The sequence below is a fragment of the Lagenorhynchus albirostris genome, chromosome 2 (assembly GCF_949774975.1).
Source record: "Lagenorhynchus albirostris chromosome 2, mLagAlb1.1, whole genome shotgun sequence".
Classification (NCBI taxonomy): Eukaryota; Metazoa; Chordata; class Mammalia; order Artiodactyla; family Delphinidae; genus Lagenorhynchus; species Lagenorhynchus albirostris.
Window position 1 is genome coordinate 160,446,602 of NC_083096.1, and position 14,833 is coordinate 160,461,434.

Genomic DNA, 14,833 nt, shown 5'->3' on the forward strand with positions numbered 1-14,833 from the left:
ACAATAATAGAGTTGAAGAATGATTTACATTATTCTATTCTGTTATCAATAATATATACATTATTGATAAAGTAAAAGAAGATGATTGATTAACCTAATGGAGAGGATTCAAACTGAATTGATAGGAACTAATTTTGAACCTGCCCCCTATTAATTTCTCTGTGTCTAATAAGGAACCTGAAGTGAAATAGTGAAATAGCACTAAACATCTCAAAGAAGAAGGGCAGGAGACGCTCTGCTCCTTCTTTTTGCTTCTAGCTGCCCAGTAATTCATACATAAAGAGAGGAGAGAAAGAATATGCCCACACCCCCCCTGCAATATGGTTTATAAAATCTTTAAATGTTGGATGTATTACTATTAGGCAGTGGAAAGTGACACAGCATTTAGTATCACATTCGGTTCCTGAAAGGCAGAAGCAAGCACTGGAGGCCTATGAAGGTTTTAGAGTAACTGGTAATGTTGAAAATTCTTAGATGTAAAAAAGAAATCCCCCAAAAGATGCACTTAAAAAACCAACCAACCAAACAAACAAAAACCAACCTTTTATTATGGAAAATTTCAAATATACACAAAAGTAGAGAATAGTATAATAAGCCTCCCCCCCCCCAATCACTCAGCTTCATTTATCAACATTTTTGTAAGGCTGTTTTCTCTAATCTTTCAGGTTGAGTTTTTTCATTTTGTTTTGTTTTTAGATTTAAAAGCAAACACCTGACATCACACTATTTTTACCTATAAAAACTTCAGTATGAGAAGATACACTTCCTTGCTAATAATACTAAATATTTAATAAATGTTAGTTGCTATGGCTAGGTACTGTTCTATGCATTATACTACTACTTTCACGTATAATTTTTCCATAAACTAAGCCTCATTGTTATCTCCATTTTATAAATGAGAAAACTGAGTTTTTACTGGCTCAAGGTCACAAAGCCAGTAAGCAGTGGTGCAAGGATATGAACCCAGAAGTTAACTCTAGCCCAGACTTTGTTTTCCCGACCACTAAAGCAAGCTGACTTTTCTCTATTCTAGTTATTCTAGCCGTTCCTTATGGCATATAGATTGTTGTGATAAAGTGGAAGAGGGACTGCTGAATGAGGAAGAGACTGGAAAAGATGCAATAATATGAGCAGCTGCTCACTGCTCTTCTTGTGAAATTTTCTTTTCTAAATGCCCCAAATGAGAAAGAAAAATGTGATTGGATAGCATCATTGTCAACTGCCTAGGATACAAAAGAAAGTAAGTCACCTCATAGAGGGAAAGCAATGATCAAGTCTCTTCCACAGAGGTTGAATATAGACGAACTTCTTTTAATTTGCCCCTCTAGTGACAGCGGGGGGTGGGAGTGGGGATGTCTCTAGTTCCACAAGTCCTTGAGTTCAAGCAAAGTGATCTCACACGGAAGGCCAAGTAATCAGTATGAGCAGTATTTGACTGCTTAATGAAATCTCTGGGTAAAAAATAAAAGGACCCCGGAATATAAAATTCTTCTGGCTGATGTCTCAGAGTTCTAAACCTTTCACTCACAGCCTTATAAAAAGAAAAAAAAACTACTAAGTAATTCAAGATTTGTCAAAGAAAGGGGAGTTCTCCTTTGATCTTCAGCCAAAAATTCTTCTAAAACCCTCCCTACTGATTTACAATAGATCTTAGAGTAACTGAACTACATCATCTTCTCTGTGGAGCCTACCAAGGGCATCCTCCTTCCCCATCTTCCGCTCTGCCCAAGCACAAACAGAAGGGCTCCTTCCCTGCTCCTACTGCATTTTATACATAATTCTACTAGAGCACTAATCAATACGGCAGTGTAATTATCTTTTCCTCTCTGGATTATCAATTCCCAGAGGTCTGAGACCCTATCTTAGTCTTTACATTTCCAATCCCTAATCTTCAAACTGAGCACCACTGAAAGTACTCAAGAAAGGTGTGCTGAATGAATAGAGAAAAAAGCTAAAGATGATAGAATATGGAGTGATCTTTATAAGAAGGAACTGTTTTACCAGTATTTTCTAATATCTACACCTTCAGTACAGTTCACAAGCTTCACTTTAGGAATTTCCCCATCAGCCAATAGTTTGGGATGAATGAATGAAAACATGGACTATAGTCTCTTGAGGGCTGGAGAAAGAATTCAGCCGTTTTGGTTTGCAACAGCTTTTAATGAACTAGGGAGAACTCAGACTGAAGGATCTGGAAGATAGTCAAAGCCTTTCAAGAGCTTTTATTCAGATGCCAAGATGCAAGATGGTATTTGAAATGCCTGCTTTTTACATTTAAATGCTGAAGGCAACAGGGAAAATAATTCCAAATAAAAAACCAAAGATTACCAAGCAGTGCCTGGTCGTCCACTACTAATTTTTATTTTTTATTATTTTTTTTCTACTAATTTTTAGACCAAAAAATCCGAAGCAAAAAAATCCCTAGCAAAAAAGGTCTGGTTACAGCCCTCAGCCATGGGGGAGACACTTTTCATGTACTGGTATGAGTCTCCTTGGACCCCTCTCTAATACTGGTTAGCCAAACCACTTTGAGGATTATCTGGTTAGGCAATCCCTTGAAGTAAAAATCTTTGGAAAAGAAGTTATCTTTCTCACCAATTTACAAAAATTCAAGACAATCTCTCAGTTTAAGCTATATTACACTGGAAAAAAAAAAGTCTCATCACATTTTTTATATGCCATTCTTTGATTACTGTGTTACCTTGGTTAGAGTCCACTGGGTCTTCTATATGAGCAATGACATTCCTGAGATAACTTTGCTTCTGCTTTTCTAGATCTGATGGTGAAAACGTCGGAATATTAGTCCTTGAACAAAGCAAACCAGGAGGAAAAACAATCAGTTAGAACCATGAATATAGTGCTTTGTACAGAGAAGACATATACAGCTGATGGATTAGAACAACTAACTCTCAAAACACTCTCTAAGATCCAATGACAAAAGACAGTGTTAGTCACGTAATATGAAGCTGCAACCAAGTATGGAGTTGAGAGAAAAAAAATAGATATAACCTCCTGTTAACAAGGCATAGGGACTTCCTTGGTGGTGCAGTGGTTAAGAATCTGCTTGCCAGTGCAGGGGACAGGGGTTTAAGCCCTGGTCTGGGAAGATCCCGCATGCCACAGTGCAACTAAGACCGTGCGCCACAACTACTGAGCCCGCGTGCCACAACTACTGAAGCCCGCACGCCTAGAGCCCGAGCTCCGCAACAAGAGAAGCCACCCCAATGAGAAGCCCATGCACCGCAACAATGAATAGCCCCCACTCGCTACAACTAGAGAAATCCCGTGCACGGCAACGAAGACCCAACGCAGCCAAAAATAAATAATTAATTAATTAAAAAACCAAAACAAGGCATAGCAAAGCAAAGACTGCCTACTCCATAGAGACAGAAAGCATTTGTTGAGTAATTCAAAGTTAGTCAGGAAATAGTTAACTTCATAGAGCCACAGAAAAACTGAATAAGATAAAGACCAAAAAGAACCAGCTGGATCTGGCAATTAAAACATTGGTGACCTTGGCAAGAACAATTTCTGGCCCTCACTCATGCTGATTACACTGTACTAAGGAGTCTGTGGATGAGATAGTGAGTTTATTACTGCTCCAAGGAGCCTTAATTTCCACTGTATACAATTCACAAAGTTCCTTCAAGTCACCAAAGCAAAACAAGAAAAAAAACCCAGAAAACTGGGATTAGGGGTGGTAGGAATAAATTTAGTATCTGTGTAATCAAAAATTTTAAAAGAATCTCGTTGTAAGGAAGCCAATCTGAGTCAACCTAAAAAAACAGCTTTGCTAATTGAAAAGGCCCATGTAGAGATACTGCCATCTCCTGGCAACAAGAGAACAGATTGAAAAGGTGACCCAGATCTGCAAACTCTATAAAATTTTCTCCCCAAGGACAGTTATATGCAAGTTGGGAGAGATGGCTAAATGATTTTCTACATAGTTATATCTTAACATTTTTGTAAAAATTATTCTAACTTCCTATATCTGTGACCAAGTTTCTCCACACGCAGGGAAAGAAATCTTACATTTATACAGTGCTTTCACTAATATGTCTTTTTTTCTCTTCAAAATAACCCTGTGAGGCAGCAGGGAAGGCATCATTAGCCTCATTTTATTGACAAAGAAACCAAGGTCAGAGAATATTTGACTTGTTCAAGGTCACACAGTCATTGGTAGTCCCAGAACTTCAAGTATGCTTACTTCTGGTGCAGGGCTTTTTCCCCACACTAAGGAGAAACTCAGGAGAGGAAGAAAGCAAATGAAGAGAACCAACAGAAACCAGAATACTTCACTATACCATTACCTTGTTTTGGTTTGCAGAACAGGAATGACTTTGCCTAGTCTTTTTTCATGGACCTTCAGCTTCCCAGAATCCTTGTCAAGAACATCCTGCGTTTTTTCAGAGCAGAAAGAATGAAGAAGCAAAGATGGCCCTTAGTTATAACAAAACATCATTTATGGAAATATTCTTGAACTAATGGCTACATAGGCATACTCGTGAACCCTAGTGTGTACTGGGCACTAAGGGAGGTGCTTTAAATGAGATAATGACAGTACTCTCAAGAAAAAAAAAAAAAACCCTAAGCAGTATGGACTGTTACACCCATTTGACAGATAGGGAATCAGGCTCAAAGAGGTTAGGTAAATTGTCCAAGATTTTTCAGCTTTTCAGTGGCTGACTCAGAGCTGTTTTATCTAATATATACAGCGTGGCAACCAAAGATTGAGGCTTAGGCTGAAACCCAAAGAAAGGAGAAATAATAAAATCATCATCATCTTAGTCTATTCAGTAAATGGTTAATTTAGTACTATGTACCAGTTACTGTCAATAAATTATTTAATTAATCTTTACTATACTGTAAAGTATCATTTACTCCAATTTATAGATAAGAAATTGTGAGGAAACAGAGAAGCTAAATAATTTGCCCAGGGTCACAGTGCTAGTCAGGATTCAAACCCCAATTTATTTGAATACAAAGCTCTGCTATACAGCTTCTGAATGAAAATAATTTCATTCTGCTCTTCACCTTGAAAAATATACTTACTTTGTTTGATGAACTGGAAACAACCGGAAACCTCATTTCAAAACTTGATTTATGTGGTCCATTTCTCCAGGCTGACCCTGTATTAGGAGTTTCTGAATGGTCCAAGATCTGAGAGAATACAGGTGTAGGTTTCTTACTGTCAGACATATTTTTATCAGAGACAGTTTGTTGAAAGTTACTGTTTGAAAAAGGGAGTGGGGACCCATCATAGGCAGAGTTACTGAGGCTGATCCCTTCAGATTCTGTGCAAATTGTGCTCTCATTTAGGCTAAGACCATCTTCTCTCATCTCTTCTCCAAGGGAGGAGGGTTTTTCAGTAACTTTGGATGTATCAGTCTTGTCCTTATCAAGTACAACATTACAAACTGTTGGATCAAATGGTGCAACTGTAACTTTTATAAGATTCTTTTCTAGTGCAAAGCGTCTGTTCAATGGTTTAGGAGGAGTTGGTCCATGACCAACTGATGTATTTAGTTGAGGTAGTTTGAAGAGGCTAGTGGTCTCAGCTTCTGGTCCCAAGCTGTACAATGAATTTTTCTCTTGGGGAGTATCAAGTGGAATTTGACTCCCTTTCCCTCCCTTCTCAACATTCCTGCTGTCATGGTTAGGCAAGCCTCCTCCCCAAGAAAAGTGCTCATTTGATAGGTCATCATCCTTCAAGAGTTCCTGAATCTCTTCCTCCGTGAAACTGAAATGGCCATCATCTTCCCCATCAGACAGCTCCAGCAAGGAGTCATCCAATCCGTCCTCATCCAAGGAATCCCAAGAAAATGGGGCATTGTCTTTAGGCAAAAGAGAGGTACCAGAAGACTGTTCAGAGGGCACTAGTGAGCACGGCATATCTGGAGAAATAAAAGGCAGTTTCGCTGAGGAACAGGAAATACCCTTATATCAATTCCAATCTGCTCTAGAGAGTGGTGGTGTCTTAGTATTTCAAATTCTTTGCACTATGACTTGTAACATGAGAAAGTTTTAAGATATTTAAGCTTACCAGAATCATGGAAATATATATCAGAACAATGAGATACTTTTTTTCCTATCAAAATGGCAAAAATTAAGATGACACAGTAATCTAGTTTGGTGAGAATGTGAGAAACAAGGATCCTCACACACTATCAGTGACAGTATAAGTCAGTACAATATTTTGTGGAGAGAAATTTGGCAACAGCATTTGACCCAGCAATTTCACTTCTGGAAATTTATCTTGCAGAAGTACCTGTACAAAGGCACACAGATACATTTACAAAGATGTTCAAAGCAGCATTATTCAAAACATCCAAGTATTGGAAACAACCTGAATGTCCATCACCAGAACTGTTCAGTAAAATCATGGTACACTCATGTTATAGAATACTTTACAATTATTTAAAAACACAATGAAGTGGATCTGTATATACTTTACAATTATTTTAAAACACAATGAAGTGGATCTGTATATACTATCATGGAATAATATCTATAACATACAAACAAAATAAATATGTATGTAAAATGTTTGGATTTTCACAGTTTACACTTTTTAGAAAGCAAACATGTATTACTTCTGAAAATGAAAAACAAAAAAAACTTTAAGCATACAATAAGATAAAGAATTGTCTTTCATACTGTGTGGAGCTGCTGGTGTGATCTCTGCCTTTGCCACGAGACCAAATGGAAAAAGGGTTCAGCTCCTGCTAGCTGTTCTTTTCAGGAGACTTGTCAAAATGATTGACTCCCACCTTCCTGCAGGCACAAAGAAAATTAGAGGATCTTCTCATCACTTTCAACTCTGCTAATTACAAAGTCAACTGCATTATGCTTTAAGGTGCTCCATCTATTAATTTTGATCTTGATTTTTTTTAAATACCACAAAGTTGGATTTCGAGTCAAGAACATCAAAGAAAAACCTTTAGAGGAAAAATTATGCAACTAAGGAACTAATTTTCCTCCTCCCAACAATACTTTCTTAAGAATATCATTTGCTCTAGTAAGATGAGTACTGTCTTGAGTCCAAAGACCTGGGTTGTTGTCCTGGTTCTGTCAATAACCAGCTGTGATAATTTGGGCAAGCCACTTAACCAGGGACTTGTTTCCTCATTTACAAAATAGGGAAGGGATGGAGAACAGGGATTAGGTGATGTCTAAGATTCCCCCAAGATCTAAAAGTTATTATTATGACCATACATATAAAAGCTATAATTATGACCATACATAATACATACGATATATGTATTATGACCATACATATATACATATATAATTATGACCATACATTTTCAATACATATATAAACACAAAGAACAGGTCTGGAAAAATACAATGCAAAATTGATGACTGTCATAACCTGTGGGGGAATCCTGAGAGGACAAGGGGAGACTTTAGTATTTTACTTTTTTACTTGAATATTTATATATTACTTGTATAATTAAAACCTAGTTCTTAAATAGCTAATGACGGACCTAATCTCTAATTATTTTCTAGATGGCAAAGGTGATAGAAAGCTGATATTTACATATCACATGTCAACAGCTAAGAAGCTATAAGAAACACTTAATCACCAAACTCAATAATTTGGAAAATTCTTGTAGCCTTTTAACTGTGAATTCTCCCCCACCCCACTTCCCTCCCTGAATTTTAGTTTTGGTTCATGCACTCTTCCAGGAAACATTTTCTGAGCTACTATCCTCACACAGCACTGAGCTAGATAATTTGTCTCTATAAGTTTTCTAAGAAATAAAGATATGATTTCCACCCTCAAGGAATGTATAATCTTCCTACAGAGACAACACTGAAAGTTACGTACCAATATGAGAAAATACAAAATGCTATGGACAATAAAGTACTATAGAAAGAGGGAATTCCCTGGTGGTCCAGTGGTTAGGACTCCATACTCTCACTGCCTAAGGCCCAGTTTCAATCCCTGGTCGGGAAACTAAGATACAACAAGCTGCGGGGCGGGGCGCAGCACAGCAGGGTGGAGCGGGGTGGGGGGAAGTACTAGAGAAAGTTAGAAGGAAATGGGAAGGATTATAGAATTTTAGAATTAGAAGGGACCTATGTAATGTATAGCATGGTGACTATAGTTAACAATAGTGTATTTTTTATTTTAAAGTTGCTAAGAGAGATCTTAAAAGTTCTCATCATTAGAAAAAAAATTCCTGTGTGAGGTAATGTATGTTAACTAAACTTATTGTGGCAACCATCTTGCATTATGTACATATATCAAATCACGTTGTATAACTTAAACTAATACAATGTTATATGGCAATTATATCTCAAAAAAACTGGGGGAAAAACAAGTTAAAGAAAAAGGCTTGTCCATCTTAGAGATGAGATGGGACAAAAAGGGAAGAAATATTAAGCACCTGTTATAAACTACGCACCGTGAGACACATTTTACAACTCTAACCCCTCAATATAACTCTATAACACAGATCTTATCAAAGAAACTAAGCTGTTATAATTAAACTTAAGAGTTGCCATGGCTTTTTATCTTATTTTACCAATATTTCAGCAATTGGGAGACAGTTCTAGGCACTGAAGCAGGTGTCTCTATGAAAAGTAATTTCTCTGCCCGGTGACTGGGTTATATTATAGAGTGAAGTTATTTCTTTAGGCAGCAGTAAGAAAAAAGTTTACTTTTGGAAAATTTTTTCTTTTACTTAACGAAGTTTGTGGGTGTCAAGCACAAGTATCACAGGCACAGGGGTTAAGCAGCCACATTTCCGAGAGAAGCTCTTTCTGAGCCACCACCCCCACTCTCCAACTCTTTCCAAAAGGTCTAGTCCTGGGAGTTCCCAGGCAGTCCAGTGGTTATGATTCCGCACTTCCACTGCAGGGGGCACGGGATCCCAAATGCAGCATGGTGCCGCCAAAAAGAAAAATGAAACAAACAAACAAAAGGTCTAGTCCAAGCACTTGCTTAATCAAATGAAGAGTTCAATACATTTTCACTTTTGGGAAACTAAAGTTCAGAGGCATTTAGTATACCAAGTATACAGAGCTAATATGCTAGAACAAGGATCCAAACCCAAGTCTAATTCCAAAGACAATGTTTTTTCTTGTTTTTTTCTACCACCCTTGTGATAGACTTGCCCTGGATCAGTAAGCAAATGGCAGAGTCTTCTACATTCAGTACACTCTCTAATATAATACGAAGGATGCAGACATCAAAGAGGGATTTTGGTCCCTTGGCAAAAATAATTTAAGCCACCTTATTTTGCACAGGCTTCCCTTGATTTCCTAAGTGGAATGGAATAACATGAGAAATAACTGTGAATGTGGCCAAACCTCATTGGAAGAAAAACATCACTACTTGCAAACTTTACTGTGCACACAAAGGACCACTATTCTTCATAACCACTGAAAGCATCAATTCCTATGCCACATGACATCCACAGGCACAGAGCTGGCTCTTCTGAGCTTCTCTCATAGAATGTTCCAATAGGTCTAGGAGCAAAAGCATGCAGAATACCATATACATATAACATTTAACTTTCACAAATCATTCTCTTCACAATTTTATTTCCTCATTTTAAAAAATACTTTTTATTATAATTTAAAACATATACAAAAACAGCGTAATAGTATAATGAATTCCCACATACGCATCACACAGCTCCAACAACTATCAACCCATAGCTAACCTTGCCCCATCCACTTCCCCCTTTACCAGATTATTTTGAAGCAAGTCCCAGGAATCACATCATTTCATCTGTAAATAACAAGAATTCCTCATCATAAAATATCCAGTTCATATTTCCAGCTATTTTATAAATGTCATATTTTTTAAGATAAAAAAAAACCAGTATCCAAATAAAGGCCATATATTGCAATCGGCTGATAGGTCTTGTGAGTTTTTTAATCTACAGATTCCCATCTTTTTTTTCTTACAATTTATTTGTTAAACAATAACATAAATTGTGTATGGATACATATATATACATCATTAAATAGAAATAAGGAACACCAAGTTCAGGATAGTGACTACCTCTGGTGGTGGGGAGGGAAGAGGAATGGCAAGGGGGTGTGAGTAGGTTCAATTCTATCTGTAATGTTTTATTTCTTTAAAAAACATTAATAAGAAAAGACCTAAAACAATAAAGCTAGGTGGTGGGTATAACAGTATTCGTTATTGTTACATGGTATAACTATAATTTTTATATGCTTGAAATATTTAATAATAAAAACATTTTAAAATTAAGAAGTCAGTGGGGAAAGATACAATGATTACATTCTGAAGTTTCAAATGTCCTCCCTTGTAAAATAGGGACCATCACAGTACCTACCTCATAAGGCTGTTGCAAGAATTAATGAGATCATGAACATCAAAGTACTTAGCATACTACAGGCACAATGTAAAAGTTAAATTAGTAGTGGCTGGTTATTATTTTACCCCACCATCATCATCTCCCTGACCCCTGAAGAGTCAGTCAGTCTTAAGATAAGCACAGTAATGGTAGGAAAAGATTGTTAAACCGATAGGAAACTTCCCCTGGTCCCTGCTTGTTAAGAAATTATTCAGTATGCTCTAATCCCTTCTAATTTAACCCAGCATCTTGTCAACCACACTGTCACAATAAATTGGTTAAAGATGAGGCCGTATGGACATTTGAAATATCAGGCAAATTCTGCAAATTAACGGTCACTGAAGTGAGACACTGGACTAAAATTCAGAGACCTCTGTATTTCACTTGAAGTCTCTGAACCTCAATACAGATGAGAACACCATTCTGAAAAATGGGGGATAATTAGTCACTGTTAACTTCAAACACAGATTATCATGAGGATCAAATGAGGGGATGTTTATGAAAGCATTCTAAACCTAAAAGCCTTATCCTAATGAAAGCTGATATTTAATAAATCTGCAAGGGAGGAAAAATAATCCCGGATAAAACTGAAGTTCTAAAGTGAAGTTCCACAAGACAGCCTTAGTACTTCCCTGTCTGCCATTCCACCATCACCTGCCTTTCTTGGCACTTGCTTTGTAGTGATCTGAAATATGAGGATCTCCTTATTTTTAAAGGAAAAATATTTTCACCATCTCCCAAGTCTATCTCTTAATTCTCTGCTCCCCATCCCTTCTGTGACCCTATTCTGTCCTTCCATGTCTCTCTCACCTGTCCACCCCCTCTTCACACTGCAGTTTACCACCCCCTCCCTCTGTTCTCTAACCTCCTGGTTGCAACTTCAGAAACTGGCTCCCTTTCTATTTTTATCGTACCTAAGAAAACCTACTGCCTTAAAGCACAAAGCCTTATTTTATTAAGGCCACGAAAACTGCAACAGCAGACACAACCCCACATCCCTCTTTCAAGGCTCTAAAGCCAAGACCATTACCAAGCTGGATCTGACAGGTATGGCCAAGGGAAAGGATTATTTCCAAGAGACCGGACTTCCCCAATGACCTTTAATTTCCAACCTTTCCTACATGCAATACATGTGAGACATACAGCACTAAAGGCACTCAGTAGGCTTTATCACTCCATAAAACGGCCATAAAGTTTAATCAAAATCAAACTGAACTGAAATTATCTGAGAATTCTGCAATGCCCTTTGCCGTAAACACTGCAGGACAGAAAAACGACCCAGGACTGGAAATCTCTGCTTGAGGTAACGTTTCGCTTAGATAAGGGTGCCAGGACATCATCCCACATGGGCATAAAGACAAAATACTTCCCAGCTGCAGCAACAGGTTTCTTTTTAAAAAGAAAATGTCTTTTAAATGATTTAGATAGGTTTGCTAAAGCTTGAAGCCTCTAACAAATCCACAGGAAACGAGGTCAGGTTGGGGCAGCAGGAAAGCAACTCAATCACTTCCTCTCCGGGGCCCACCCTGCAGTGCCAACTGCCCGCCCTCCAGCCCAGGAAGGAACCGGTGCCGCCTCCAGTCCTACAGCGCTAGGAGGAAGGGGAATCGCAGTTCACCCTTCGTAGGATACGGCTTGTCCGCCCCCAGCTCTCCCTCAGAAGCGCTGCGACACGGCATCGCCCTCGGGGCTGGGCCTTCGCACTTCCCGCCTCCGGCTCCCCTCCTCCCAAAAGACCAAGAGTTCCCGCCTCCCGGGAAAGGCGGGAGAAGCGCGGGGCTTGCTGCCCACCCCTCCCCCAGCAGGAGCAAAAGCGGCCCGCCAGCAGGCCAGCGCAGTGCACCCTCACCCTGCGGATGGCTGCCCACCCCACACCTCAGCTGGACCCGGGCCTCCGCTCCCCCCTGGGGCGGCTCAGCCTCTCCACCCCCCAGCCCCCCGCTCGCAAGGCGCGGCCAGAAAGACCGCGATCTTCTGCCTACCGACACCCTCCCGGCCCCGTGGGGTAGAGGGCAGAAGCACTCCCTCCATCTCCACCTCCAGCCCCCCCGCCCCCCCTGGGTAGGGAGAACGGACCTCACTCCCCCTCTCGGGTAACCAGACGGCCTCCCTTTGCCTCGGCAGGGTGAGGGGCATCTATCGCCCGCCGACGTGGAGGTGGGGGGCAGAGACACTTCCCCCCCCCCACCGCCATCACCTCAGAAACGACAACAAGCCCTTCTCCCGCCAGGGTGAGGGCCTCTCAACCCCTCAACGGGGCGGACGGCTTGCGCGGCCCTCTGGAGAAGCAACAGGCGACCCCATCCCCCTCCCAGCCGAGGAACGCCGACCCCCTTGTCCCTCAGCTGTTCACCTCCAGAAGCCGGGCCCAAGCCTAGGTGAACGACTGCATCTCACTCCGCCCCCTGCGCCATTTTACCGCCCCCTCCCCGACCTCCCCCACCGCGAGGCTGCCGGGCCAGCGCCAGGGGGAGGGCAAACAGGCAGTGATTGGCAGGAAACCGCCCCGCCTCTCAGAAGGTTGTGCCCCGCGCAGGCGCCGCAGCTCCGCCCTCCGCACCGCTTACCCCACCTACTGGCTCCACCCCTTTTCGTCTCATCGACCGGCTCGACTTTTCGCTGCTCCTGACTCTTTCCTGGCTGCTGGTAGGAGGATAAGGGTCCAGGCCGAGCAAGCCGAGCGACGAGTTCAGCTGATGCAACCTAACTGGACCTGCGTGACAGTTCCCGGCACGCGGCGGCGGCGGCGACCGAGAAAGGGGCGCGAGTGCTGGGCTCAGGGCGGGAGACGGAGGGGACAGAGCCATGGGGGACGCTCTGAGCCCTGAAGAGAAGCTGCACCTTATCACCCGGAACCTGCAGGTTGGGCCTCGGGGTTGGAAGTGCGCCGTTGGGGACTGGGGGCCGGAGGTCCAGTGATCCTGAGCCCCGCTACGGGGTCATAAGTGTGTGAGGCCGGGGACTCCGTGCCGAGGCCGCTCTGAGAGAGATTGCAGTCCTCACTGCCCGTCGGTCAGTCCCACAGAAATCACAGTAGGCTCACCTCCAGTGTGCAGTTACTTGTGTTGAGCCAGGCTTCGAATCCAGGGCTCCCACCCCACCCACCCTATTATGTGCCAGGCGCGGTGCTAGGCGCTGGGGGATACGTCGGGCGGACCCTGCCCTCCCAGAGCATGTCTGGAGGAAATCAGACGTTTAAAATGACCCATAATCCAAACATTTAATTACAGTCGAAACAAGTACTGGAAGGTACATTACGCGGAGATCTTTCTTGAAAGGAAGTTTCGGGGGAGGGCCGGGGGCAGTGTCAGGGAAAGCTGAGGAAGTGACCTCTAAACTGCGCCCTGAAGGATGCGGATCACTTCTTCACTCCACATGTGTTCCTGCTGGTTCCAGGCACTGAAGGAGTAGAAGTTAACCAGAATACTGGGGGCTAAAAACGTGTCAGGTAGAAGGAACCCAGGTCAAGATCCAGAGGGAAGAAAGAACCCTGTGGTTCAGAGAGAAGGCTAACTTGGCTGGAGTAGAGGAAGCAAAATGCAGACCAAGCACTAGGAAATATTTATGTTGCTCATTCCCTTGACTCAGGCCTCTACTGTCACGCTGCCTGGAAGGCCTTTCTTGGCCACGTTATTTAAATAACAAACCGCTGCCACCAGAACTGCCACATCCCTTGCTCTGCCTTTTGTTGTTTCTCCATAGAATTTACCACCATCTGACATCCTATACATTTTACGTGTTTGTTTAGGAGGCACAGGCAGGGACCAGGTCATGAAGGCCTTGTAAGCTATGTTTAACATTGGGGTTTTAGAAAGGGCAGTGGTTACATTAGTTGGGCCACAGCTTGCTTTTCTTTTTTTATGAGATACAAGTAACATATCATAAAATCCACCCTTTTAAAGTGTGCAATTCAGTGGTTTTTTTTTTTTTTTTTTGCGGTATGCGGGCCTCTCACTGTTGTGGCCTCTCCTGCTGCGGAGCACAGGCTCCGAACGCGCAGGCCCAGCGGCCACGGCCCACGGGCCCAGGTGCTCCGCGGCATGTGGGATCCTCCCGGACTGGGGCACGAACCCATGTACCCTGCATCGGCAGGCGGACTCACAACCACTGCGCCACCAGGGAAGCCCAGTTCAGTGGGTTTTGATGTAGCAACAAGGTTGTTCAATTATCACCATTATTTAATTCCAGAACATTTTCATCATCAAAAATAACCTGTACCCATTAGCAATCACTGCCCATTCCTCCCATCTCCCCAGCCCTAGGGAAACATGAATCTGCTTTCTGTCTCTAATTTGCCTGTTCTAAACATTTCGTATAAATGGAATCATAATATGTGGCCTTTTGTGTCTGGCTTATTTCACTTAGCATAATGTTTTCAAGTTTCATCCATGTTGTTGCACTTATCAGAACTCTATTCCTTATGACGGCTGAATAATATTCCATTATATGAATATACTATATTTTGTTTCTGCATTTGTCAGTTGATGGACATT

At 41.7% G+C, this 14,833-nt stretch overlaps 2 protein-coding genes across 7 annotated transcripts in view; one reads left to right on the top strand and one right to left on the bottom strand.

Annotated features, from left to right (window-relative positions):
* Nucleotides 1-12,773, bottom strand: part of S100PBP (S100P binding protein) — a 31,745-nt gene extending 18,972 nt beyond the window's left edge. Inside the window, exons 1-6 of one of the 4 annotated variants that reach the window (XM_060140658.1) lie at nucleotides 12,694-12,773; nucleotides 9,704-10,375; nucleotides 6,658-6,774; nucleotides 5,053-5,894; nucleotides 4,311-4,396; nucleotides 2,702-2,805 (exon numbers count right to left, since the gene is read on the bottom strand). In XM_060140658.1, the coding sequence (XP_059996641.1) occupies nucleotides 2,702-2,805; nucleotides 4,311-4,396; nucleotides 5,053-5,892 (1,030 nt within the window). In that variant the 5' untranslated portion in view covers nucleotides 5,893-5,894; nucleotides 6,658-6,774; nucleotides 9,704-10,375; nucleotides 12,694-12,773. Of the gene's footprint in view, nucleotides 1-2,701; nucleotides 2,806-4,310; nucleotides 4,397-5,052; nucleotides 5,895-6,657; nucleotides 6,775-9,703; nucleotides 10,911-12,693 lie in introns of those variants that run through there. The other 3 variants (XM_060140656.1, XM_060140659.1, XM_060140657.1) reach the window with 3 other exon arrangements.
* A 238-nt stretch (nucleotides 12,774-13,011) lies between these two features.
* YARS1 (tyrosyl-tRNA synthetase 1) overlaps nucleotides 13,012-14,833 on the top strand; it is a 30,679-nt gene continuing 28,857 nt past the window's right edge. For 2 of the 3 annotated variants that reach the window (XM_060140665.1, XM_060140667.1), the window contains exon 1: nucleotides 13,015-13,202. In XM_060140665.1, coding sequence (XP_059996648.1) covers nucleotides 13,146-13,202 — 57 coding nt within the window. In that variant the 5' untranslated portion in view covers nucleotides 13,015-13,145. Of the gene's footprint in view, nucleotides 13,203-14,833 lie in introns of all 3 variants that reach the window. The other variant, XM_060140666.1, reaches the window with a different exon arrangement.